We start from the raw sequence: 24,758 nt of genomic DNA, 5'->3' as shown, positions 1-24,758 counted from the left end.
GGCGCATATTTATAGGTAGCCTGAGGACGGTACTTCAATATATGGCCAAACAATAAAGTCACAAATGATATATATATATATATATATATATATATATATCTATGTCTATATAGTCCACAAATAGAAGCATGTAGGAGAAACATAACAAGGAAAACAATACAAACGTAATAGTAGAGTTATGTAAGGTTTCCTACGGCTTCTATTTTTTGCAGTATTTCTCCAGTATTTCTGTACTGGCTCCTGACTCTTTGCTTCACTGATATAATATATATATATTGGAGCACGCAAAGGCGCCCAGCCCTAACAATAAATCATCCTATTCATAATCACAATATGAACCACACACAAGACCCGTTCTCTTCTTTTTTACAGCGTAACCTACAGTGCAACAATCACTTGAAAGAATATGACCATCTTTAGAAAAAATTATAACTGAAAATTTCGTGCACAGGAAAATGCATGTCTTACCACGTTCCGGCAAACATCGGTACGACAGATGTTATAGCGTCCTGAAAAGACACGGGGGCTCTTTCACAAAGTTTGCAGAATCAAAATGCCACTCTATCTTTGTTGTGCTATATCTACATGTTCATGTGACTGTATACTTCAATACGGTGGCTTTGTCAACTACATCATTTCGAACTATAAATCAGTGTTTTAGTTGCTTTCATATTTCGCTTGCCATATGTCGGAATCTCAATTGAGGCTAATCAGTGAACGTAGCAGCTAACCAAAAGCTATTTTCGACCACTTTTGCTTCAAACGAAACGGTGTAAGACTTACCCTTTCGCCATGCCAAAATATGCTGCGGGGTTTGCAGAGGAGCTAGAAAAACGGAACATAAAACAAAACAACTTGATGATGTAAATAACACCCAATCTGCGGCCCTTAAGATAACGGCTTTTCTCAAGACAATACACAATAAAATTCGACTGACCATTTGCAGGAAGCGTCTGCCTTTTCACCGTTTCATAAGCAGTCCCACTGCGATCGCTGCACATGACCCGTTTGAGACACCGATGCTATGTTTTCTACTGGCGTAACTTGCAAATATTTGTTAGTCGACGTTAGTATAACCTCAGCAATGCACAAGTTTTCTTCGTAAGTAAAATGAGAGTTCATGACACTAGTTTAAGTCGTTATATTAGTCGGTGATAAACAAAAAACTTATGTTGTTTCGCTAGACTTGTCGCGTGCTAGCTTTTTATTGTTACTATACCCTAGGATGATCCGCAAAAGAGTGCGGATGCTCAACAACGAAGTACAACTGCCTTGCTGAATAGATTTCCTCTGCGGCTTTGCTTCATTATGCACAATGTTTCCTGTTGGCGACCATAACTCACAGTAATAATGCGGTCTAATATACAAATGTTTGTGAATCTATCTACTCGGCGTTCTTTATATGCTCCTCTGTAATGATTTGTAATGTAGTCCTTCAAATATCAAACACAGAGTAATTATCGTTAAGAACATCAGACCTTCCTTTAGTGATTAGCTGCTACTACACAAATCAAATGCTAGCGTTATTAATGAAAGGCGCAGCTAAGGTGCTGCGTATCAAATAATCAAAATTTGCAAGTTCGTCAGTGCATAGCCACGTCCTCCAAGTACTCAGAAATGCACCTTCGAGATGCGCCTAATTTTATACAGATTTGTCTTCATACTGCCTCTTACACTACCCAGCTTATGAACTTACAGATCGACAGCAATATATACATATATATATATATAGATATATATATATATAATGTGTGTGTGTGTGTGTGTGTGTGTGTGTGTGCACCGGTGCTAACATTTGGGGCAGAAACTTGGCGGTGCACAAAGAATCTCGAGACAAAGTTAAGGACCGCACAACGAGTGATGGAACGAACAATGTTAGGCCTAACGTTAAGAGACAGGAAGAGAGCGGTGTGGGCCAGAGAGCAAACGGGAATAGCCGATATTCTAGTTGATATTAAGAGGGGGAAAATGGAGCTGGAAAGGTCATGTAATGCGCAGGATGGATAACCGGTGGACCATTAGAGTTACAAAATGGATACCAAGAGAAGGGAAGCGCAGTCGACGACGCAGAAAACTAGGTGGAGTGAAGAAGTTAGGAAATTCGCAGGCGCAAGTTGGAATCAGCTAGCGCAAGACAGGGGTAGTTGGAGATTGCAGGGAGAGGCCTTCGTCCTGCAGTGGGCATAAATATGCGATGATATATTATATATATATATATATATATATTATATATATATAATATATATATATATATATATATATATATATATATATATATAATCTGAGTACAGAAAAACGCCATCTAAAAAGAATTTTGCTATCTCACGTGCGCCAAAGAACATCTTTGGCAGTATCGCAGGTGTCCTCGGGTTTACTTTATTGGTTCAGCATTATGTTGCAATGCATCCCCATGAAACAGCGGTCATGTTACACAATACGAAAGGGATTTCAAACGACATACATGAAAAGTACTATGCACATACATATAGTAGTACAGTAGTAAGCACTATAAACACACGTGCTAAATGACCAGGCGCATGTAATGCTCCTACGTGCTGGCGATCAGCGCAGCACACGCTGTGCGTCAGATGAGTTCGCACAACAGACATTGATCTGCGAGCTATGCGTGATTATGTAAAAAAGGGGTTCTGTGCTGTTTGCAGAGAAACTCATGGCATCACGGTCACCGTAACCATGTCGTCCCGAAAAATCAATTACTTCATATGCGTGATGCAATAGCACCGCTGCATGCGTTATGCGTGACGTCCTTGAGAGTTCATTATTCTTCAACGGCTGCAACTAGTTTTTCTTGTCTTCTTTGTGTGTGGTAAAATTTTATGTGGAAAAAATTGTCTTTTGGTGTTTCCAGCTCTCAACTATTAGGGGTGCTGGATTTCGTGCGTGGCCATAGTCCGTGACCTTTTAGCAGATTACGCTGTGATGTCCACTTCAATCGCATAAGTATAGACATCATTGTATACCTGGGGTGTTTCTAGCATGCAGTCATTTGCCTATTAAAAACCAAATCATGCAAAAAAATAACTTACCTTGATGTGCTTCGATTCCCCATGAAGTCGTTAATGTCATCCATAGTACCGCATTGATCAGAATGAAAAGGTTCATAGTTTAGGAAGTGGCTCCAATTTCTCTTGAGCAGCAAGGACACTGCCAGGAAAATAAATATTTCAACGAGGGTTAATATATGCGGAACATGGTTCACACAAATATCGAAACAATTAAACGCCTGTGGCGTGCCTTTTGCTAATGGTATGTTTGATGCTTGTCTTTGGGTATGGCATGTTTACTTCGATGTGGTGTACTATATTTTTACAATGAAAATTTGCGTTATGGCGGGTCTCTTTCCTTTAAGAATACTTTAAGTTTAACCATGCGCCCAGTTTTTTCTCTTGTAATATAATGAAAGCTACGTATGTGGTGTTGCCAACCCGAACTAATAAGGGGTTTCACGCTAATGCGAAGTTACGGGGCTCACGGCAATCTTAAGAGTGCACAGTTTGGATATATATATATATATATATATATATATATATATATATTGTGCGGCAGCAACGTGCCTCAATATCTTGCTATCTTCTTATCTCGATAAGCCTGTCTGTATAGAGTTTTCTTCATTAGTTCATCTGTTCACTTTGACAACAGCCTGTACGTATTTTAAACCACTGAAATATTTGTTTGTTTCTTTATAGCGTTGATGGTAACAGTGAGAATTTCTATAAAATACATTTTATTGCCTTTTCTGTACCATCCCATAAGAAGCGCATTTTCCTCTTTTTCTTTCTTACCTTCTTACCACTATCACGAAGCGCGCATGCGGGCTACACAGATAGCGAGTTTCAAGTATAAATGTGTAATTTCTTTGTAAAATTAGATTGAGAACAATATGTGCTTCGTTTTTTTTTCAGCTCAAAGCAATGGTTAAGGGAAAGTAATAAGATAACGGAAGTTGGGAAGTTAACCCCACAAGGGTAACTCTTTTGTTGCTTGCATGGAGTTTAAAAAAAAAACAGTTGCTTGTGAGTAGCAGGTGCATGAATGCGTTAAAAGAAATGTTTTGTTGGAACAGTTACATTTTACGATCTATCATAAATGCAAAATATTTACTCCACGCCTCCACTGATGAATGCAATATTGATTTTCTTTTAATATATGAAATGCTTTAAGCGATACCAATTCATTGACACGTGCTTTTCATTATTTCGCTTCTCATAAAACTTACAAGCAATAACCCGAAAAAGGTATGCATCGCTAAGAAGTTTTCATCAAAAGTCAGCAGCACTAATATTTCGATTAAAGTCGGGAAGGTATCTTTGAAATGGTTGCATTTGCTTTATTGAGACATATTTCTTACTAGAAAAAGTGGTCACAGGAAGATTAAAAAATTAGGTTACCAGCACTGACCGAACAAATGAAGCATTAGGCTTGAGTCAATGTCAAGGCGTCAAAGGATCTAATCTGCCTCTGCCTTTTCTATGACAAATAATTTGTCATCGGCTTCATAGTGTTTTTCGATGCATACCACCATTATCATATTGTGATTGGGTCGTGCCTTTAATAACCTGTTGTTGCGCTAGGTAGGCCATGCTTCTGTTTTTCTTTTTGAAATGACCAATTTTTTTGTCGTGACATTGAATCAAACTGAGTTGCATTTATTCCATTCGAAATAAACAGAAAAACAAAAACAGCAGCCCCTCCCCTGTCGAGGAAATGTGGTTAAGCCAAGCTTGTCGGGCGTTTCCTTGGTGTTTTTCCGAACAAATTGCACTGAAAAGTAACGCGTTGTGTTCTAACCACAACCAGTCACACGCACTGCAGCTGGCTCCGAAGTTCCGGTTGAGCAACTCGCGTTGAAACCTGGCCGTCGCGCCGTGGAAGTTGGCTCTAGTGTTGCCGAGACGGTGCACCCCCGTTGTCGCGTTCCTGGAGGTCTAGACGTCGCTTACGTTTGGCGTCAACATCGCACTCCCGCGACTCGGGGTCCGCGGCTCTTCGCTATCGTTTCGCCTGGGAGCTTTGGAAGCCCTCACGCTGGAATAGGCACGTAGACCACGAGCCCTTTACCGAGAGCGTTCATTCTGGAAACATTTCCATGAAATGTCCTTCAAAATGACACCTCTCCGTTACGTATGACAATGAATGGCTCATACCCCCTTAAGATGTGGGTCATAGCCCCGTAAACGCGGCCTCCCCATTAGACGACAGAAGAGAGCAATTCTAGGTTGAAATGATTAGCGACAACGCAGCCAGCTGCGGAAGCAGACGATGACGACTAACGCGGGAGCAGTGGCACGCACGCGTGCCGAGCATGAGCCACCTGTGCAGGTCTGAGAGATGGAGGAGGAATAAACTTTATTTAGGGAAATGAGCAGACGCTAAAATCGTCCGAGGTGGGCGGCGTCCCTAGTCCAGGATGCCGTGGGCCTGAGCCGATATCTTGGCCCTGCTCACCAGGCGATGCTGGTCTTCAGGGCTCGGGCTTGTCAGCTGGGCCTCCCACTGCTCGACGGTTGGTCCGGTGATGGGTGGTGTCGATGGGTTTTGTTGACATTCCCATATCATATGGTAGAGGGTATTGGGCACAGAGCAGAAGGCGCATCTGTGAGTATAGCTCGTAGGATACATGACGTGTAGCAGGGTGCCGTGCGGGAATGTGCCGGTCTGTAGTTTGCGGAAGATCACTGCCTCTGCTCTTGTTAGCTTGGGATGCGGGGGTGGGTAGATCCTCCTGCCCAGTCTGTAATGACTCAGGATATCGGAGTATCTTTTCGGGACGCTATTATGTTGGTCTGCCGGTACTCGTGAACCCGGTGGGATAGCCCGGAGAATGTGATCTCGGGCAGCAGCGTTAGCCGCTTCATTACCCGCCAGGGACTCGTGTCCCGGGGCCCAGACAATGTAAAGTTCTTGAAAATTGTCTAGTTTTTCGAGGATGCTCAGGGCTTGTTTCGAAATGCGGCCCTTTTGGTAATTTCTGCATGCTGTTTGCGAGTCCGTGATGACTGTGATGTGATCTTCCTCTCGCTTACCCGTAGTGGCTGCCAGGGCTATCGCCGTTTCTTCCGCGCAGTCGATGTCTGAAGTGCTTACCGAGGCTGCTGCTACCTCTTGTCCTTGGCCGTTGATCACGCTGATAGCGTGGGCCGCTCTGTTCTTGTACTTTGCCGCGTCGGTGTATCTGACTTCTTCTTGTTTTGATCCTTCGTAGGCCTTACGTAGAGCTTGCACTCTCGCTCGCCTCCTTTCTCTGTTGTATTCAGGGTGCATGTTTCTCGGGATGCTGGCCACCGTGATCTTCTCCCTCAGGGGCAGAGGAACCCGCTGTTTTCTGGACTCATATTCGACTGAGTAGCCCAGTCTTATTAGGGTGTCCCTGCCCGTGCTGGTGAGCTTGAGTCGCTCTATCTGGCTCGTCTTGTGGGCCTCTGCTAGTTCCTCCCAAGTATTGTGGATGCCCAGGCTGAGTAGCTTCTCCGTCGACGTTGTCGGTGGAAGCCCCAGTGCCAGCTTGTAAGTCTTTCGTATTAGGATGTTCAATTTGTCTCTCTCGCTGTTCTTGAGACCCAGGTACGGGGTGCCGTAAGTGACTCTGCTGATTATCAGGGCTTCTATCAATCTGATTGTGTCCTGCTCTTTCAGGCCGTGCTTTTTGTTAGTCACTCTTCGCACCAAGTGCGCGACTTGGGTAACTGTCGCTTGCAGCTTTTTAATGGCGGCGAGACCGGCACCGTCCTTCTGGAAAGTGAGGCCCAGAATACGGAGTACGTCCACCTTGGGTATGTTGACTCCATGTAGGGTCAATGTTGGGTCTGGTGTCTCCTGCGGAGGCCGCCCTCTTGTCCTCCTTTTGAGGATCAGGAGCTCCGACTTTTCCGGCGCGCATGAAAGACCGCAGCGGTGTAGATAATGCTCGGTCCTGTCGATGGCTTCCTGCAGTGCGTCTTGTTGCTCGCCCACCGATCCCGTACACGTCCATATGGTCAGGTCGTCTGCATATATTGCGTGATGGATACCCCTGATGTTCTCCAAGAGGTTCGGCAATCCCCTCATCGCTATATTGAACAGCAACGGGGAGATCACCGACCCCTGGGGGGTTCCTTTGGGCGGTATTTGGAACTTCTCGGTCCTGAGGTTCCCCAGGCCTATGGTCGCCGTTCTACCCGTCAGGAAGTCCCGGACGTAGTTGTATGTCCGCCGTCCGCAGTTGGTCCGCTGTAGGCTGTTTAGCACTGCTTCGTGTGAGACGTTGTCGAAGGCTCCCTTCACGTCGAGTGCCAGGATGGCACTATTGTGGCGTGTGCTGAGGCCGTCTATGACTTGTTCTTTTTGCTGAAGTAGAATGTCCTGGGTGGAGAGGTTTGGTCGGAAACCGAACATAGTATTCGGCAGGTGCCCCCCTTCTTCCAGGTAGGGCGAGAGTCGATTGTGGACCATGTGCTCGAAGAGTTTTCCCGCGCACGACGTGAGAGAGATCGGGCGCAGGTTCTGTCTCTTGACGGGCTTGCCGGGTTTCGGGATCATGGTTACGTCCGCGTGCTTCCAGGAAGCCGGTATGCTGCCGGGCTGCCAGCTTTCATTGATATATTTTAGTAAACTCCCGTCGCCCCGTCGTCCAGGTTACGGAGGGTCTTGTTGTTAATTTTATCCCTGCCGGGCGTCGTGTTTCTCGTGAGATTTTTTAAGGCTGCCATGATTTCCGACTTGGTGAAAGGTTGGTCTAAATCCGGATTGGGTTCCCCCTCGTACTCCGGGTGAATGACTGGCCGCGCCTTCCGTTGTTGTTCGTCTCCGAGGTATTTCCCGGTGATGGCTTCGAGCACTTCTTCCTCGGTGCCCTGGAAGTTGTGTATAAGTCTTTGTATGTGTTGCCCCGTGGCATTTCTTGATTCCGTCTTCGCCAGAAGGGTCTTTAGAATGGCCCAGGTCTTTCGGTTGCTGAGGGTTCCCTGTAATCGGTCGCACACTTGATTCCAGTTCTGACGTGCGAGTTTTTCAGTATACTCTTCCGCCTGCCGCGAGACTGCGGCAATGCGGATCTTGAGTTTGCGGTTTCTCTTCTGGTTCTTCCATCTCTTCAAAAGTCCACGCCTGGCCTCCCAGAGGTGAAGTAGGTGTGGGTCGACGTCGGGATTGTCCGCAGTGAGTTGGATGGTCTTTGTGTACTTGGTAACCAAGTCCACCACGTTCTTGGTCCACTCCTCGATGTCCTCTAGGCTTCCGCGGTGTTCATATTTTCGGAAAGCGGGCCAGTCCGTAATTTTGGCCTGACCTAATCTCACGGGGGTTTTGTGGTGCGTGATTTCGGTCTGGATGATGTGATGGTCGCTGCCTAGAGTCTCTTCCAGTCTCGACCACTCGACTTGCCTTAATCCAGTGGAGAAGGTCAGGTCTGGGCTGGTGTCTCTGGAGACACTGTTGCCGATTCTAGTTGGTATTTGAGGATCGGTCCACAACGTCAGCTGGTGGTGTTGTGCCGCGTTGTGCACGTCCATATCCTTCTTGTTGGTTGATCGGTAGCCCCAAGCCACGTGTGGAGCGTTAAAGTCGCCCACCACAAGGAGTTTTTGACCGTTCGTGACTTTCTTCACTTCTCTCAGGAATTTGTCCAAGTCCTTGAGGCTGTCGCGCGGAGGACTGTATACATTCAGAATGTAGATGCTCTGCAGGGTTTTCTTGTGAGGAACCAGCTCAATCAGAGTGTGTTCAATTCTGTGGTTGATTTGGTGCTGCTGCGTCGTGTGATGTTTCTTGATCAGGACGGTGGTCCGGGTCCTTCCTGAGGCAATGTGCGTTTCGTAGCCGCGCATCGTAATATTGTTGGTTTCTGTTTCCTGTAACGCGACGACGTCAGGTTGGTGTAGGGTGCATAGGTGAAGCAAATTTTGCCGTTTCCGATTTATTCCTCTGCAATTCCACTGCTAAATTTTGAGGGTTTGGGTCGCTTCTTTCTTCTTTGCTATTTTACTCGCCATCTTGGCTTCCCAGAGTCTCGTTCATCTGGGCTTCTCTGATGGGGTATTTTGGCTTTTTTCTTGCCTGCTCTTTGTCCTTTTCTAGGATGGAGATGCGTTGGCTGAGCTCGTTGCCCATCTGGGTGATCTCCTGGCGGAGCGTTTGTACGGCTGCTTGGACGGTGGCTGCCACAGATTTACTTATGGTGTCGACGGCCTGAGCGAGTTCGACTCGGAACTCATTTCTCAGTTCGGCCTTGTCTTCAATTCGGGCCTTGTTCATCTTGTGCTCTATTCCCGATTCTAGGTCCTCTATCGGGGGAGTATGTTCCCTCGTAGGCGTTAGTGTTGTGGTCGGTTCCTGCTGCTTCTGCAATTGTTCAATGAGATGTTGGAGCTTCACCTCCAGGGCTTGTTCCCTGGCCTGAGCTCTTCTGTCCCGTTCCTCCTGACGTCTTTCTTGCTCTTCTAGACGCTTCATGAGCCCTTCATTCCGCTTCATCAAGTCGGCGTTTTGCCTTCTGAGGGAGGAGATGGTTTCCTCGTATCTTGAATTTCGCTCTTGTGTCGGCAGTGAGGGAAACGGGTCGGTTGTCGACTTAGAACTGGCTATCACTTCCGCCCAGCTGATCTTCTGCTGACCTTGCTGTGGCTTATTTGTTCCATACTCCGAGGAGCTTGAACTTGTCTCCCTTGTTATAGATGGCTGTCGGCCTCTTGATTTGCTTCTCTCCCTGACGTACAGGGGCGGGGGTCTTGGCTTGAGCCTTTTCTCGCACTCCTTGCTTGCCGTCTCGTGAGGTAGTCCGCATAGTTTGAACTGCAACTGGCAATCATGGTCTGCTTGTGGGTTCTGCACCCCGCACCGGTTGCAGATAGGTTTATCTGGGTTGGGGCATACGTCCTGCCGGTGGCCGATTTCTCCGCAGGCCTTGCAATACTGTACCGATCTGCGGTATGGGCGGCAACGTGTGTACGAGCTGGCCACCTTCACGTAGAAAGGGACGTGCGGACCTTCGAAGGTGATAACTGCTGAGGTGGATTTGCGGAGCATCCTCGCATGCAGGATGCCACAGTTGTTGGCTGCCAGACGGAGTTCCGCAAGTCGTTTCTCCGTCGTACACGCAGTGATACCGTGCACGACTCCACGCACTGTTCCTGGGAGCGGTTTGATGTACGGCGTCATTTCGTATGTGGCCGCCCCTAGTTCGATGCCGTTTATGGAACCGAGCTTGAGTGCGTAGTCCTCGTCGGCGGTGCTGGCAATTATCAGGTTCTGCTTCCATTGCGTTTGGATGGTTACTTTCGCGCAAAACTCTTTGAAAGGGGAACCACTTGCCCTTGCAAGTCCCTCGGTGATCTTCTCGTCCGGCCAGCTGGATAGCTTCATGCCGGTTCTTGGTCGGTACACCACCTTGTAATCCTTATCTGGCAGCGGCGGCGTCGCGCGTCGCGGCGGTGGCTTGCCGTTGGTTCGGCTTCCCTGATCTTGCTGACGTTGCTGGTTGCTGTTGGCTTGCATGCTTGATTCCACTCTCGGGTTGCTCCTCGCGTTCAGTCCTCCTTGCTGGTTCTGGGAGTTTCCTTGCTTTCCTCCCTCTTGTATGCGGTCCTCGTTTGGCGACTTCTTGTTTTTCCTTGCCTTGATTGCTTGGAACCATGGGCCAGCTTGACTCAGCGTCTTCCCGCTGTTCTCATCGAATTCCATGTTGCTCTGGTCCGCTGTCGAGTCTTGACTATTGTTCTCGATTTCCATTTCGTGAGCATTGCCGTTCGTTTCACCTGCCATTCTCGATGCTCGCGAGGCCACGCAGGCCCGCTCCTGGGGCGCGTGCGGCGGTCGGAGAACGGCGTTCGAATATGTCGAGGTGCTCGTTGCTCGGTGGGTCAAGGTAAACAAATCCACTCACCGCTGTAATTCTGGTATCTTTCGATGCCGCTTGCCTTGTTGAGTTGAATGACACAAAATCGTGAAGTTTGGTTAAGGTTAACCGCAATAACTCGCGATAAAAGCAGCAGCCATGTGAAGCGCGTCCGCTTCACTCGGCCCCCTGGTGGCTTTTTTTCTGGTCTGAGAGATGTTTCTTTTTTTTTAGTGCTACATCGCCGGCGCCGGCTAGCGTATACAAGCTTCGTTTGAAAAAGCTACCCATAAAAAGCGACTGAAATAAGCAGTGGTTTGTAAAAGCACTTTTCAAACACTAAGTGCTTTTACCGATTTTCAAGTAGAACGTATGTACTAGGAAACTTGAGCATTTCGCAAAATAGAAACGAACACCTCCAAGAATAACATTTACTAGAGCACAAATCATAGAAAGTAGTCTCACGGGGCTCATCCGGGCAGCTGTAACACATCTGTGCAGTTGAAATTGAAATTCTGGTGTTTTACTTGCGAATGCTATGATGTGATTATTACGCCGGACGCAGTGTTGAACACCAGCTAATTTCGATCACGTGAGGTTCTTTAACGCGCATCCAGATCTAAATACAAGAGCGTTCTTTGCATTTCAGCTTCATTGAAACAGGGCCACCGTGGCCAGGATTGATCTCGCGACCTCGCGACACCGTAGCCACTAAGCTAACAAGGTGGGTTGGAGACTTCTTTCTAACGTTATTAAGCAAACCTGGTAGGATTTAGGTGATTGATTGCTTAGCATAGGTGTTATGAGGAGTCGATAAATTCCGAATATGTGGTCGATGCGTATTGCATATAGAAACTTATCTCCTTACCATCACTCTTTCGTACTGATGTTAGTGGTTCAGATGCACATACGTTTGTCATATATATGCATATATATATATATATATATATATATATATATATATATATATATATATATATGCCATCTAATTTCTTTGTATTTCTGTGTACCATTCTTTTTCTCCAAGAAAATCTGAACGGCACGTTTTGCTTGAGGTGGTGTAACCTATTCTCATTATCTTGAATTTTTACAAAACGGAATGCCTTAACTTCTAACCTGGGACAGCAGGTCGTTCAATCCTAAGTTTAATTATTTACTGGCATCCCATTCGCAGCGGGGTGGTGACAAATGTGTCCCCTGCCTGCCTGAGGTAATGAAGTAATCTATGGATATTTATCAGTCAACATTTAGTCTATGTATCGTTATAATATTTGACTTTTCTTGAAATTCTCTATATCTACGTTGTATAGTTTCCAATGCCTGAAACGACTCCAGCACTATCAATTTCTTCCGTGCAGTCTCCTGCACATATCGTGCCATCTAATGTTAGTCAACGGAAGTTGAAGCCGAGCAACAAGAATTTTAATAATTACTGGCTATACGCGACCTTTTGCTGTTACCGTTAGTAACCGTACAGATGGATATAGCTGAGATGAACAAAATTTTCCCGTTCTGACACATCCTACCACAGTGTGAGCCTGCAGATGCACGCGCATGCGCCTGGCCATTCCGTAAACATTCAGGTGCGGAAATGTTTTCACGGCTTGGTCATTACCGGATACATTCCACCAAGCTCAAAGTAAAAAAAAATACCAGAGGGATACCCGGCACTAATCTCTACGCCAACCCTCAGCCCAGCACATCAGCCATCTTGAAAATGATGGGTATATATAGTCCATGTATTTGTGCAAACTTCGTTCTTATGGCTTCAAGCAACTTTCCAGTTTCATCTCTTAGCCTGGCATTTTCGTCTTAATTTTGCCCCGTGGAACTTACACGCCTCATTTACCTTATTTTTTCTGTCATCACTTTGTTCTCAGAACATCAAACAAAACCAACCCTTCCCCTACCGGTAAGTGGGGGTAAGCGAAGCTTTTCCTGGGTGCACCTAAAATCACCATGATGCGTCGGCTGCGATGGAGAGAACGACGTCACTGACGGTATACCAGCAGTCCGCCGTTGTCGCTTGCGTTCGATGTCTCGAGTTTGCTAGGCGACGTGGTTGGCAGCATTCGCCCGCCATTACCTCTTGCGAGTCTTCGAAATTAAATTGTCTCGAAATTAAATCTGTCTATTACGTATGACAACGAATGGCTCATGCCCCCTTAAGCAATGACTCATACCTCGTAAATGCGGCCTACCCCATTACGACGGCAGAAGAAAAGTGAAATTCTACGCTGGAGTGAATAGCGTCAAGACAGCCAGCTGTGGAAGCAGATGACGACGACGAACGCGGGAGCAGTGGCACGCGCGCGTGCCGAGCACGAGCACAAGTGCAAACCAAGGGGCGCCAATGAGCCAGCTGCGGAAGAAGACAATGACGCTCCAGCCAATGCTGATGACGATAGTTTTTTGCGTCTGCGCCTTATAAGAAGCTTCGCTTGAAAAGCAACGCGTAAAATTACTAGGGATCCCTTATGCTACAACTATGGCGACTTGAAGGCGAAAGCCCGAGCGCCGGCAACTCAATGACACGACGACCACTTTTTTGCTGCCTCATCTTCACTCCGAATCCATATCTTCAATCAATTTTGCAAGTCATCCTTATTTCCCAAAACTCAGACCGTGACTTAGCACTTCTTTTTGCTGAGTCATCACCCCTCTGAACCCATATTATGCAGTCGTTTTTGCAAGTCATTGTTTATTCACCAAACTCAGACCATGACTCAGCATTTTGTTGATGAATCATCACTCTGAAACCACAATTCACTCATGTTTGCAATTCATAACGTTTTTTCTGCAAGTCACCCTCCGTATGATTCACCAAACTCGAACCATCACTCAGCACTTTTTTTTGCTGAATCACTCCCTGAGCTATTTTGCCGCGTGGTCATGGTCATTATCATGATTAAATAATGACTATCATGATCGTTTTCTTATTTATATTCCTCACGTAATTACCTATTAATTGATGTATTATGTTAAGGGGTTTGCAATGCTCTTATTCAGGTATCGATTTTTTGTAGATATTTTTTACCGAATTTTTGTCGAATGTTTGGCTCCACTTTTTTAAGGTCACCTCAAAACGACACATATAAGGTTTTCGCCTTAAAATATTCAAAATGAAGACCATGACTGCCCGAAAAAACATCCGGGCCTGGCAACACGCGTACTCACGTACATCTGTCGGAATGCTCGTATGCAGCTAAAATTGCATAACAGAATAAAGTTGCAGTCAACGTGATACGCTTTCTGCACTAGCTGCACGCGTTCTCAGAAGTGTTGAGATGCGCTTATGCAGTTGTAACTGAGTTACAGAATGAAGTGTGGTTATCAACATAAATACGCTTCCTACAACCGAAAATTCTTGTCACCTGGGATTGGGTCAGTCAGATACTATTTGGCTTTTCTTGTATGCCTTTTGTATTTGCGCATTCTGTTTATTTGAGATGATGTTCTGGGATAAGGTGTTTTAATGTAGTTCATCAAATTATCACATTATCATTTTATAATATTTGTAGATGGGCAATTTTAGGTTGATTATTCAATCAAAAACAGGAACCAAAGTGTTCTGTGGTTTTTACAACAATATGCCGAAAACTCTAAAATTGTTTAGTAGTGCGTTTTGAAACCGTATAAGAATTCAATCCACGCAAGTAATCTTCCTACTATTGCAGCTTTCTTTGCGAATTCAGCAAATAAAACGCATGGCAGAGGTGAAACAATGCCTGCGGGAGGTACCCCAGCTCATGCACTGACTTCGATGGGCCATGACCAAATGCTCTTCTCAGAATAAAGTGAGCTTGCTCATTCATTTGCCACGGACGGCTTAATATTTGTTCGCTATCTTTGTGATAAATTAGCGGATAAATTAACGGTCTGATGTCAAATGTTGCTATTGTGCTGGAGTTGTGCAACTCCACTTTGACGTCTCTCATTCCTCAGTTCACCATCACAGTACCATCTCCTGTCGAAAGGCTCTCGTGCTCGTAGACTAAGGGTGGTATCCTTTCTTTAGCATGATTACAACCTGATCGCCTTCAGTCATCTTGTGAAGACTGTGAATAGAACAGCAGTGTGGCACCCGTGACGACACGTGCATTCTCTCTACAGCTGCTACCAGGAATGCACATGCTTTCACAGTAGCTCCCAGGCTCTATACAGCGTTTCATGCATCGGATGAAACACTGTGGAGGCTTGCAAACTCAAGTAACAAGCATGGTGTACACGCGCGCACGTGTAAACATGAACACACCTCGCTCAATGACCGCGGTAACTCGCTGTCAAAACACCTCACACGGGGAGCGCGGCAGCCGCAGCAACCGAATTGACCTCGTGCTGTCCTTCGCTTCAGCGCAACTAAACGTCGAAAACACAGTGCATATGTAGCTACCGACAGTCGGCGCATGCACTTTGTCCGCATCGCAGATCGCTTTGAAGATGTGGACAGCGCGGGCGTGTCTGTGCACGTCGCAGATCGCTGTCAAGACATGGCGGCCGCACGGCCGTGCCATAAGCAGCAGCAGCCGTTGCCGTAGTAGAACGCCCCCCCCCCCCCTTCCCTTGCTCCCCCCCATGCCTCTCGCGTGACAGAAGGCCGTGTGCTCCCGCTCGGCTTTCTCCTTCGCGCGCGCGAGATTGAGCCCTGATCGTCGGCTGACCCTCTCAAGCTTTCACTCGCGCATACAGCGTACGGCGCGTGGCGACGATTTCAATTGTGTTTGGACTTTACACGGAACATCAGGGCGACGACTACGGCGACGACAGAAGTGCGCTTGGAGTCTGCAAATATTTGCTGTCGCAGTAAAAGTATCTATCCTAAGAAACAAACAAACCATGTACTCATACGGCTGCTAACACGTTGTTTTAGATCAATTTGCATTTCGTTGTTCTCGTATTTGCAGCCCGTCGCGGCAGCGTCACGTCCGTGCTCGCGCGAGAAAATGCTGTTGGCGCGCACCGAGGCATAGACGGAAGGCAAGGACTGATAAATTTTGGTGATTAGTTCTTGCGTAGACTCCAAAACGGTTGCACTTGATGTATCGAACAGGGTATCAAAGTAAAGCTTACAATTTGTACGTCGACCTTCGTAGCGTTTTTCCTTATGCTGCCCAAGTGTTCTCGGCTGCTTATATTGGGCTTGGATTTTCTTCAGGAATATGGGGCGATCATTAATCTGCGTGACTTGTTCGTGACTTTTTCTAACTATGTCTCTTCGGATACGAATGTGGTGGATGAACATCATCGCGCGGCTTTACGCGTGGTTGATGACTGCATAACGTTACCACCTCGAAGTAGCATCTTCGTTCTCGTTGAGTGTCCACAAGACCAAGTATAGACATCATCATCAGCCTATATTTATGTACACTGCAGGACGAAGGCCTCTCCCTGCGATCTCCAATTACCCCTGGCTTGCGCTAGCAGATTCCCCCTTGCGCCTGCAAATTTTCCAAACTTCATCACCCCACCTAGCTTTCAGCCGTCCTCGACTGCGCTTCCCTTTTCTTGGTATCCATTCTGTAACTCTAATGGTCCACCGGTTATCCATCCTACGCATTACATGGCCTGGCCAGATCCATTTTTCCCTCTTAATGTCAACTAGAATATCGGCTGTCCCTGTTTGCTCTCTGATCCTAACCGCTCTCTTCCTGTCCCTTAACGTTAGGCCTAACATTTTTCGTTCCATCACCCTTTTTGCGGTCCTTAACTTATTCTCGAGCTTCTTTGTTATCCTCCAAGTTTCTGCCCCATATGTTAGCACCGGTAGAATGCGATAATTGTACACTTTTCTTTTGAACGACAGTGGTAATTTCCCATTCATGATTTGGTAATGCCTGCCGTATGCACTAAAGCCCAATTTTATTCTATGAATTTCTTTCTCATGATCAGGGTCCCCTGTGAGTAATTGACCTAGATAAACGTACTCCTGTACAGACTCTAGAGGCTGATTGGCGATCCTGAATTCTTGTTCTCTTGCCAGGCTATTGAACATTATGTTTGTCTTCCGCATGTTAATCTTCAACCCAATTCTTACACTTTCTAGATTAAGGTCCTCAATCATTTGCTGTAATTCGTTGCCATTGTTGCTTAATAAGACAATTTCATCTGCAAATCGAAGGTTGCTGAGATATTCGCCGTTCATCCCCACTCCTAAGCCTTCCCAGTCTAAGAGCTTCAATACTTCTTCTAAGCATGCAGTGAATAGCATTGGAGAGATTGTCTCCTTGCCTGACCGCTTTCTTGATAGGTAACTTTCTACTTCTCTTGTGGAGAACCAAGGTAGCTGTGGAATCCTTGTAGATATTTGCCAAGATATTCACGTATGCCTCCAGTACTCATTTATTACGCAATGCCTTTATGACTGCTGGTATCTCTTTTGAATCAAATGCCTTTTCATAATGTATGGAACCCATATAAAGCGGATGACTGTACTCTGCAGATTTTTTGATTACCTGATTGATTACATGGATATGATCCATCGTAAAATATCCCTTCCTGAAGCCAGCTGTTCTCTTGGTTGGCTGAAGTCAAGTATTGCCCTGATTCTATTGGAAATAATCTTGGTGAATATGTTATACAATTCTGAAAGCAAGCTAATGGGTTTATAATTCAGTTCTTTAGCGTCTCTTTCTTCTTATGGATTAGTATAATGCTGGCATTTTTCCAGCTCTCTTGTACACTTGAAGTCGTGAGGCATTGCGTATAAAGGGCTACAAGCTTTTCAAGCTTCATATCTCCTCCGTCTTTGATTAAATTGACTTTTATTCCATCTTCTCCAGCAGCTTTTCCCCTGGTCATGTCTGGCATGGCCCTACTTACTCATCGCTTGTTATGGGAGGAGCCTCGGCATCCTGTTCATCACTACTTCAAATGCAAGTAGCTTGGCTGCTCGGGGTAGTGTATAAGTCAGTATAGAATGCTTCCGCTGCTGTTACTATGACATCTAAATTGCTGATGATATTACCCTGCTAATCTTTGTAAACTTTTTGTCAACTTATTTCAGCATTTCTTTTGTACAAAAACAGAATAATGCTAGGACAAGCACAAAAAGCTGCTAAGCTGCAGCTTCACTGGGTGCTTGCCCCATTACTTGGCAGAAACAAAAGGCAGAGAAAAATAATTTGAGGGAAAAAAATATTTGCAGATTGGAAATGGTTACGTAAAAAGAAAAAAGGAAAAAAACACAAAGCACATCATACATAATACTAAAAAATCTGCAGCCACTGCTCCGTTATAGTATGCCACTGTGTAATATAAAATGAACAGTAGCCCAGAGAACAGCAGCCTGCAGAAAACCCGAAGCACGTGATGTACACTAATTAGAAACATCATTACAGAAGCAATAACAATGAGTGTCAACAAGGAAACTTTAAAAAAATAAGATAAAGAAAATTTTCAGTGCATACATCTTGCCTTGCCTACGCCACATTTTCTTCTCACTGATTTCATGCTGCGTCCGTATTTTACTGCATTCTCAATCTTTTCTACGTTATAATTTCGAATATCCATTACTTTCTTCTTGTTGAACAGTTTTGATAGTTCAGCGAATTCTATCTGATATCTCGAGTTTACCACTCTGATGTTCATTTGTTTCTTTATCTTTATTAGGTTCTTTATTTCTTGGGAGAGCTTATCTACTGGTCACCTTGGTGCCTTACCTCCCACCACTTCAATTGCTGCTTCTGAGATTAGCCTATAGTTTCGATTTCATTCATTACCTGCATGCTGTCTTCATCTTCCTGTTCTAAAGCTGAATATTTGTTTGCGAGCACCAGCCTGAATTGGTCTGCTTTTACCCATACTGCGTCTCGGTTGGCGTGTTTCTTCTTGGCTAATTTTACTCTTTCTTTCTTCAAATTGAGAGATATCCTAGACCTCACTAAACTATGGTCACTGCCCTTTACCCTACCTAACACTTCTACATCCTGCACTATGCTGGGATCGGCAGATAATGCGAAATCAATTTGAGTTCCATTTGAAATCTATTTGAATCTGTCTGGAGAACTGTACTTGAAATCTATTTGAGAAAACCAGATATAGGCACCATTTAGCTGGATCGAGTAGTCGGCGTCGCATGAGGTCTCGTAGAGCTCCAAAATAGGCAAACTACGGTCGTAGTTACTAACTTCATTGGCGACTCGTGTTTAGTCTACTTAGACGATGTACTTTTTTCCACAACGTTTAAGCAACACATCGAGCGGCTTGAGGTGGTTCTTCAGGCCAGCCGCACCATGGGCCTGTCTCTGAAGCCCGAAAAATGTCACTTTGGATACTAGGAATTCAAAATTCTGTCCTATTGTCAGCAGCACTGGTGCTCGCCCTGACCCTGACAAATCCACGGCAGTTGCTTTATTCCGATGCGGAAGACAAAGCACGATGTACGCCGATTTCTAGGGCTTTTTGCGTATTACCGCCGTTTTGCGTCAAATTTTTTCTGACATTGCCGAACCTTTGCAACGACTCATCAAGAACGACGTCACATTTGTTTGGGGCCCGGCACAATCCGACACTTTTCACGAACTTCAGCGACGTCTACGGGCACCGCCGATCCTTGGATACTTTGAAACACAGACGGACACAGAAGTGCATACTGATGCTAGCAACGTTGGTCTCGGAGCGACGCTCGTACAATTTCAAGCTGGTGTTAAACGCTATATTGCCTATGCCAGCGGCACGTTGTCTGCTGATGAAAAAAAAAAAAAAAAACTACTGAGCAACTTGAAACGAATGTCTGGTGGTCGTGTGGGCTTTCCAGGAGCCCCGGACATACTTGTACGGACGCCCCTTCTAAGCCCTCAGCATTCACCACTCTCTGTGTTGGCTGGCGAATCTCAAGGATCTTTCGGGCCGTCTTGCAAGATGGAGCCTTCGGCTGCAGGAATTATGTGACTATTGTCTATAAGTCTGGTCAGAAATACACCGACGCCGATTGTCTCTCCCGCGACCCCGTCGAACCCGCACCAAAGGATACTGATGAGTACTGTGGTTTTCTCTGTACTCTTCCATGTTTAAATCTAGCTCAACAGCAACGCCAAGATTCAGAGCTGCAACCGCTGGTTGAATACCTTGAAGGACGCCGCAAACAACCCCCGCCGCCGTTCGCGCGTCACCTGTCCCCTTTCTGCCTACCCAGCGACATCCTCTACAAGCGGAACTTTCATCCAACGGGAACTGTTTTCCTGCTCATTGTTCCCGCTTCTCTCCACGATGACATTTTACGTGCATGCCATGCGGAACCAACGTCCGGGCATCTTCGTTTCACGCGTACTCTGGCAAAGATAAAGCAAAAGTACTACTGGCGAAAACTTACTAAAACCGTGAAGCAGTACGTCAGAAGTTGTCAAGATTGCCAACGTCGCAAATTTCCACCGATGAGACTAGCCGGTCTGCTTGAGCCTGTACGACCTCCTTGCTCACCTTTCGAACAGGGTGGGATGAATTTACTCGGCCAGTTTCCGAAGTCTTCAGCTGATAACCGTTGGATTGTTGCCGCCACCGATTACTTGACTAGATACTGCGAACCCCAAGCCGTTCAGCTATAGCTACTGCTTCGGATGTGGACAACTTCTCTGTCAAAAATATCGTCCTTCGACATGGTGCCCCAGCTGTCATCACAGACCGTGCCACAGCCTTCACCGTGCAGTTGGTAAGAGTTATTCAACAGCTGAGTGGTACAACTCACCGTACAGCAACTGCGTATCACTGGCAGACCATTGAGTTAACTGAGCTTCTCAACAAAACAATTGCAGAAATGCTTTCCCTGTATGTCGCCACGGATCATAAAATTTGGGACGAAGTGCTCCCGTATGTGGCATTTGCGTATAACACTGCGCTTCAAGAAACCACCAGGTTTCCTCCTTTTCGTCTGGTATACGGACGCGACGTCACCACTATGCTTGACGTGACGCTCCTAACATCTTCGTCTGACACGACCAGCCTAGATACAGACGTTTTTGTGCAGTGTGCCGAAGAAGCACGGCAGCATGCACGGCAACCAACTCTATTTCGGCAAGGTCAAAATACTCGTCGATACAACATACGCCACCGAGACGTAACATACGAGCCGGGGGATCAAGTCTGGGTTTGGAACCCGCCGTGGTTGCTATGTGGCTATGGTGTTGGGCTACTGAGCACGAGGCCGCGGGATCGAATCCCAGCCACGGCTGCCGCATTTAGATGGGGCAAAACGCGAAAACACCCGTGTACTTAGATTTAGGGGCACGATAAAGAACCCCCGGTAGTCCAAAATTCCGGAGTCCGCCACTACGGCGTGCCTCATAATCAGATCGTTGTTTTGGCATGTAAAACCGCATAATTTAATTAATTTAATTTTTCTGGATTTGGACACTACATAGTTTTCGCATCACCTAAGTCAACTACGAAGTTGTCTCAGTAGAAACATCGCACCAATCTCGTAGACCCCATTCATCTGACATTGTTCATGTCACCAGGATGAAGCCTTACCACTCACGCTGACTCCAATTCACAAACTTAGTGCTGCGGTCGCTGTCCTCACACCCATTGTCTTTTTCATTTCTTTTATTTTCTCCCTGTGGTATTTAACCTATCACCAACTTTTGTCGCTTAACTTTAACAGTTTTTTCGTGTAGTGGCACGATGCCTCTTTTTTTTTTTGGAGGGAGGGGAAACTGCCCCGCGCTAGTAACGGTAGAGTACGAGGACCAAGAAGATTGTGGTGGATGCTGCGGCAAAAAACAGTAAACAGCCGTTCGCTTGGAACTGACTGCTTGCCTTTTCCTATTGCGAAAATATGTTACCAATCACGTCGATTTTCACGCACGCACCTACATTAGTTCATGTATTTTTTGTGACGGAATACCCAGGTGACAAACTAAGTACTTTTTGGAGAGAACTCACACATCTTGCATAACGCCATTAGCAAGTATACTTGCAGACAGCGCTGGAAAGCAGAGCGCCAGTTGTGCCGTCGCTTGCACAGCGAGAACGCTCTGCCGCGCGCCGATTCTTTGCGTGAACAATGCAAAATGCCTTGTAGGAGAACTTTGCGCCATTGTTACACTTGTCTCAAGAGTATCACCTTACAGCTGAGAAACAGCTGCCTTCTTCGCAAACTAGCCGACTAGAATCTCTTATGAGCGCAGCAATGGAAAGATTCAGGTAGTACAATTTTGCACGCTGGTAGAAGTCGAAAACTGTTTTGCATGTTTCACCACAGAACTTTTTCAACAATGCAAACGTGTTCTGATATAGGTCAGGGACATTTTGTTAGGACATATGGCGGTTTACTGCTTCGTTGGTTTCTAAAATCTACAAAAAACAGGCGCTAACAAAGGTGTAATGTACTGACGTCTCAAATCGTGACGCACAGGCTACCGGAGCCACCGAAGTGTCAGTCACATGGTAAATTGGGCGATTTGGGCTATTTACTGTGGTCCCGAAAGTTTGGCATTTCATGTTTTTTTTCTGTTCTGCCCTGTTGGAATGCAGATGGTACGGTGAGGAATTAAATCCGCGTTTTACTAATTAATCGCAGAACGCCAGCCTGATTCACCAAAACATTTTCATGACACACAATGTTTACAGCAGGTGATTATAAAGTGTAGTTGAACTGAATTAGTTCGCGAAAAACAAAGCAACGATATTTAATATTTAATTTCTAAAGCTTATTATCGCTAAGATAAAAAGTGAACTATAAAAAAAACGACCATGCAGAGGCGTCAGGTGCCTGCCGGTTCTTGACTGGCTATGAAATTGCTGAAGAAAAGCAGGAAAAATGTTTCTTCGTTTCTTCCATTAAATACAGGCTTGCTTCTTGACATAGAGGAAGTCAATTTAGACTCCATGATTTGAGACGTGTTAGACTTTGCCCCAACCCTTCATGAGTATCGAGTTCATCTCTGTAAATAATACCATTTTCTCCACCACAACCACGATCACTGCGCATTGATATCAACCTAATGTCGCCCCCCCCTCTCTCCTTTCACTAATACTAATAATAATTGTAATAATATTAACTAAAATTGTAATACTAATAAGTTTCCGGACACATTTAGGCCTAAATTTGGTTGTAGCCATTATTGAAGATGCCGCGTCATTCAAACCGCCAAATATTTGTCGTTTTTTCTCATGATCTGCACCTATTATATTTTAATGGCATTTTGTATGATAGTTTACGTTAATAATGTCATCTTGTACTGTATCGCTGATTACCATTTTTGCGTTATGATGTACGGTTCTTCTTTCTTTTTTTTTACCCTTTGTTGCCGTGACCCTCTAATTCCCATCGGTCCTGAGTTGTTGCAGCTTTCCCATATCCATCCCCTATTTTTGTGCTATGCATGGGATCATGTCAAATGTATGCCTTAATAAGGAGCTTCAATGCTGCCGTACTGAGTCTTCAGTCGTTTGTCAAGTGTTGATCACCTGTTGTTTCTTCACATGATTTGCTTACAACAGAAGGTCTGACGGGCTTCCGCTTCCAGTCTTCAATTGTTCTCGCAAATGGTTCTACGTTTTGCCTCGGGCACGCTTTCTCTGGCACCGATCTCGAGCAAGCTTCACGTCGTTGCAATCCAAGTTGCAGCGCGATAGGAACTGGTCAAATGCCAAGAGTTTTCTCTTTCACGCTTCGTCACAAGTCTTAGCTGCGCCACATTTGTGCTAGCAGCACAATGGACCAGTCGTGAGTGGTGATTGACAAGAATTTGACAAGAATTGACAAGAATTTTGAAGGACAAGTGATTTACAAGTTTTTTTTTTTTGTATTTCGGTGGCATTGAAATGCGGCCGCCACGGCCAGGATCGAACCCGCAACAAAAGAAGAAAAAAAATAGTGTCCCTTCGCTGTCGAGGAAATGGGGGTAAGCGAAGCTTGTCGTGCGTTCCTTCGGTGTTCTGAGAACGAATTGCACCGACGAGTACCCCGTTGTGTTCGAACTACAACCGGTCATACGCAATGCAACTGGCTCCGAAGTTACGGTTGAAAAACTCGCGGTGAAACCTGCCCGTCGCAGCGGGATAGTTGGCGCTAGCGTTGCCGAGGCGTTCACCGCGTTGTCGCGTTCCTGGAGGGCAAGACGACGCTGACGTTTGGCCTCCACATCGCGCCTTCGCAACTTGGGGTCCGCGGCTCTTCGCTGACGTTATCGCCTGGGCTTCGGAAGCTCTCACGCTAGAATCGGCACATCGATGACGACCCCATTCCCGAGCGCGTTCATTCTGGATGGATTTCCATGAAATTTCTTCAAAATTAAATATGTCCGTTCCGCGAGACAATAAATGCCTCATACCCCCTTAAGCCAGGGATCATACTCTCGCAAACGCTGCCTCCCCATTACGACGATAGAATAGAAGTGATATTCTACGCTGGAATGATTAGCGGCAACGCAGCCAGCTGTGGAGGCAGACGACGACGACGAACGCTGGAGCAGTGGCACTAGCGTGTGCCGACCACCTGTGCAGCTCTGAGAGCAGCTGTGTGTTTTTTTGCGTTACATCGCCGGCGCAGGCTAGAGAGAATAAAACATTTATTATTGAAAATTAATAGCCATTTTGTGGTCGGACCTCCTAGTCCGGAAGACCATTGGCTTTTGCCGCCATCCGGGCTCGGTTGACCAGGGCTTGTTGCTGTTCTGGGTCCGAGCTGGACAGGGCCGCCTCCCACTCGACTGTCGTCGGATTATGATTGGCCGATATTTGCGGATTCTGTTGACACGCCCAGACCATGTGGTATAACGTGGCCGTCTGGGGACAGAATTTGCATTGCGGATTGTATGTCATAGAATCGCTTTGATAATACCTAAGGGTTTAGAAAGCACAATTTTTGTAAGCGTCTCCATGCTACCTGCGTTGCCTTATCTAATTTGGGATCAGGCTGGGGTAAAGTGCGTCTACTCAGCCGGAGGTGTTGTAGGATCTCAGAATATGAAAGAAGGGGCTGAGGATCGTC

At 45.9% G+C, this 24,758-nt stretch overlaps 1 protein-coding gene across 3 annotated transcripts in view; it reads right to left on the bottom strand.

Annotated features, from left to right (window-relative positions):
• The window catches only part of LOC119433929 (neprilysin-1-like), a 97,237-nt gene that overhangs the window by 61,696 nt on the left and 10,783 nt on the right, over positions 1–24,758 (bottom strand). The window contains exons 2-3 of one of the 3 annotated variants that reach the window (XM_049658872.1): positions 3,048–3,165; positions 784–825 (exon numbers count right to left, since the gene is read on the bottom strand). The exons of 1 other annotated variant lie outside the window; for it this stretch is intronic. In XM_049658872.1, coding sequence (XP_049514829.1) covers positions 784–825; positions 3,048–3,123 — 118 coding nt within the window. In that variant the 5' untranslated portion in view covers positions 3,124–3,165. The remainder of the gene's footprint in view (positions 1–783; positions 826–3,047; positions 3,166–24,758) is intronic. One more of the 3 variants, XM_049658871.1, reaches the window with a different exon arrangement.

The sequence above is a fragment of the Dermacentor silvarum genome, chromosome 11 (genome assembly GCF_013339745.2).
Source record: "Dermacentor silvarum isolate Dsil-2018 chromosome 11, BIME_Dsil_1.4, whole genome shotgun sequence".
NCBI lineage: Eukaryota > Metazoa > Arthropoda > Arachnida > Ixodida > Ixodidae > Dermacentor > Dermacentor silvarum.
The sequence above is the reverse complement of the archived record's forward strand: the minus strand, read 5'-3'. Positions and strand labels throughout refer to the sequence as shown.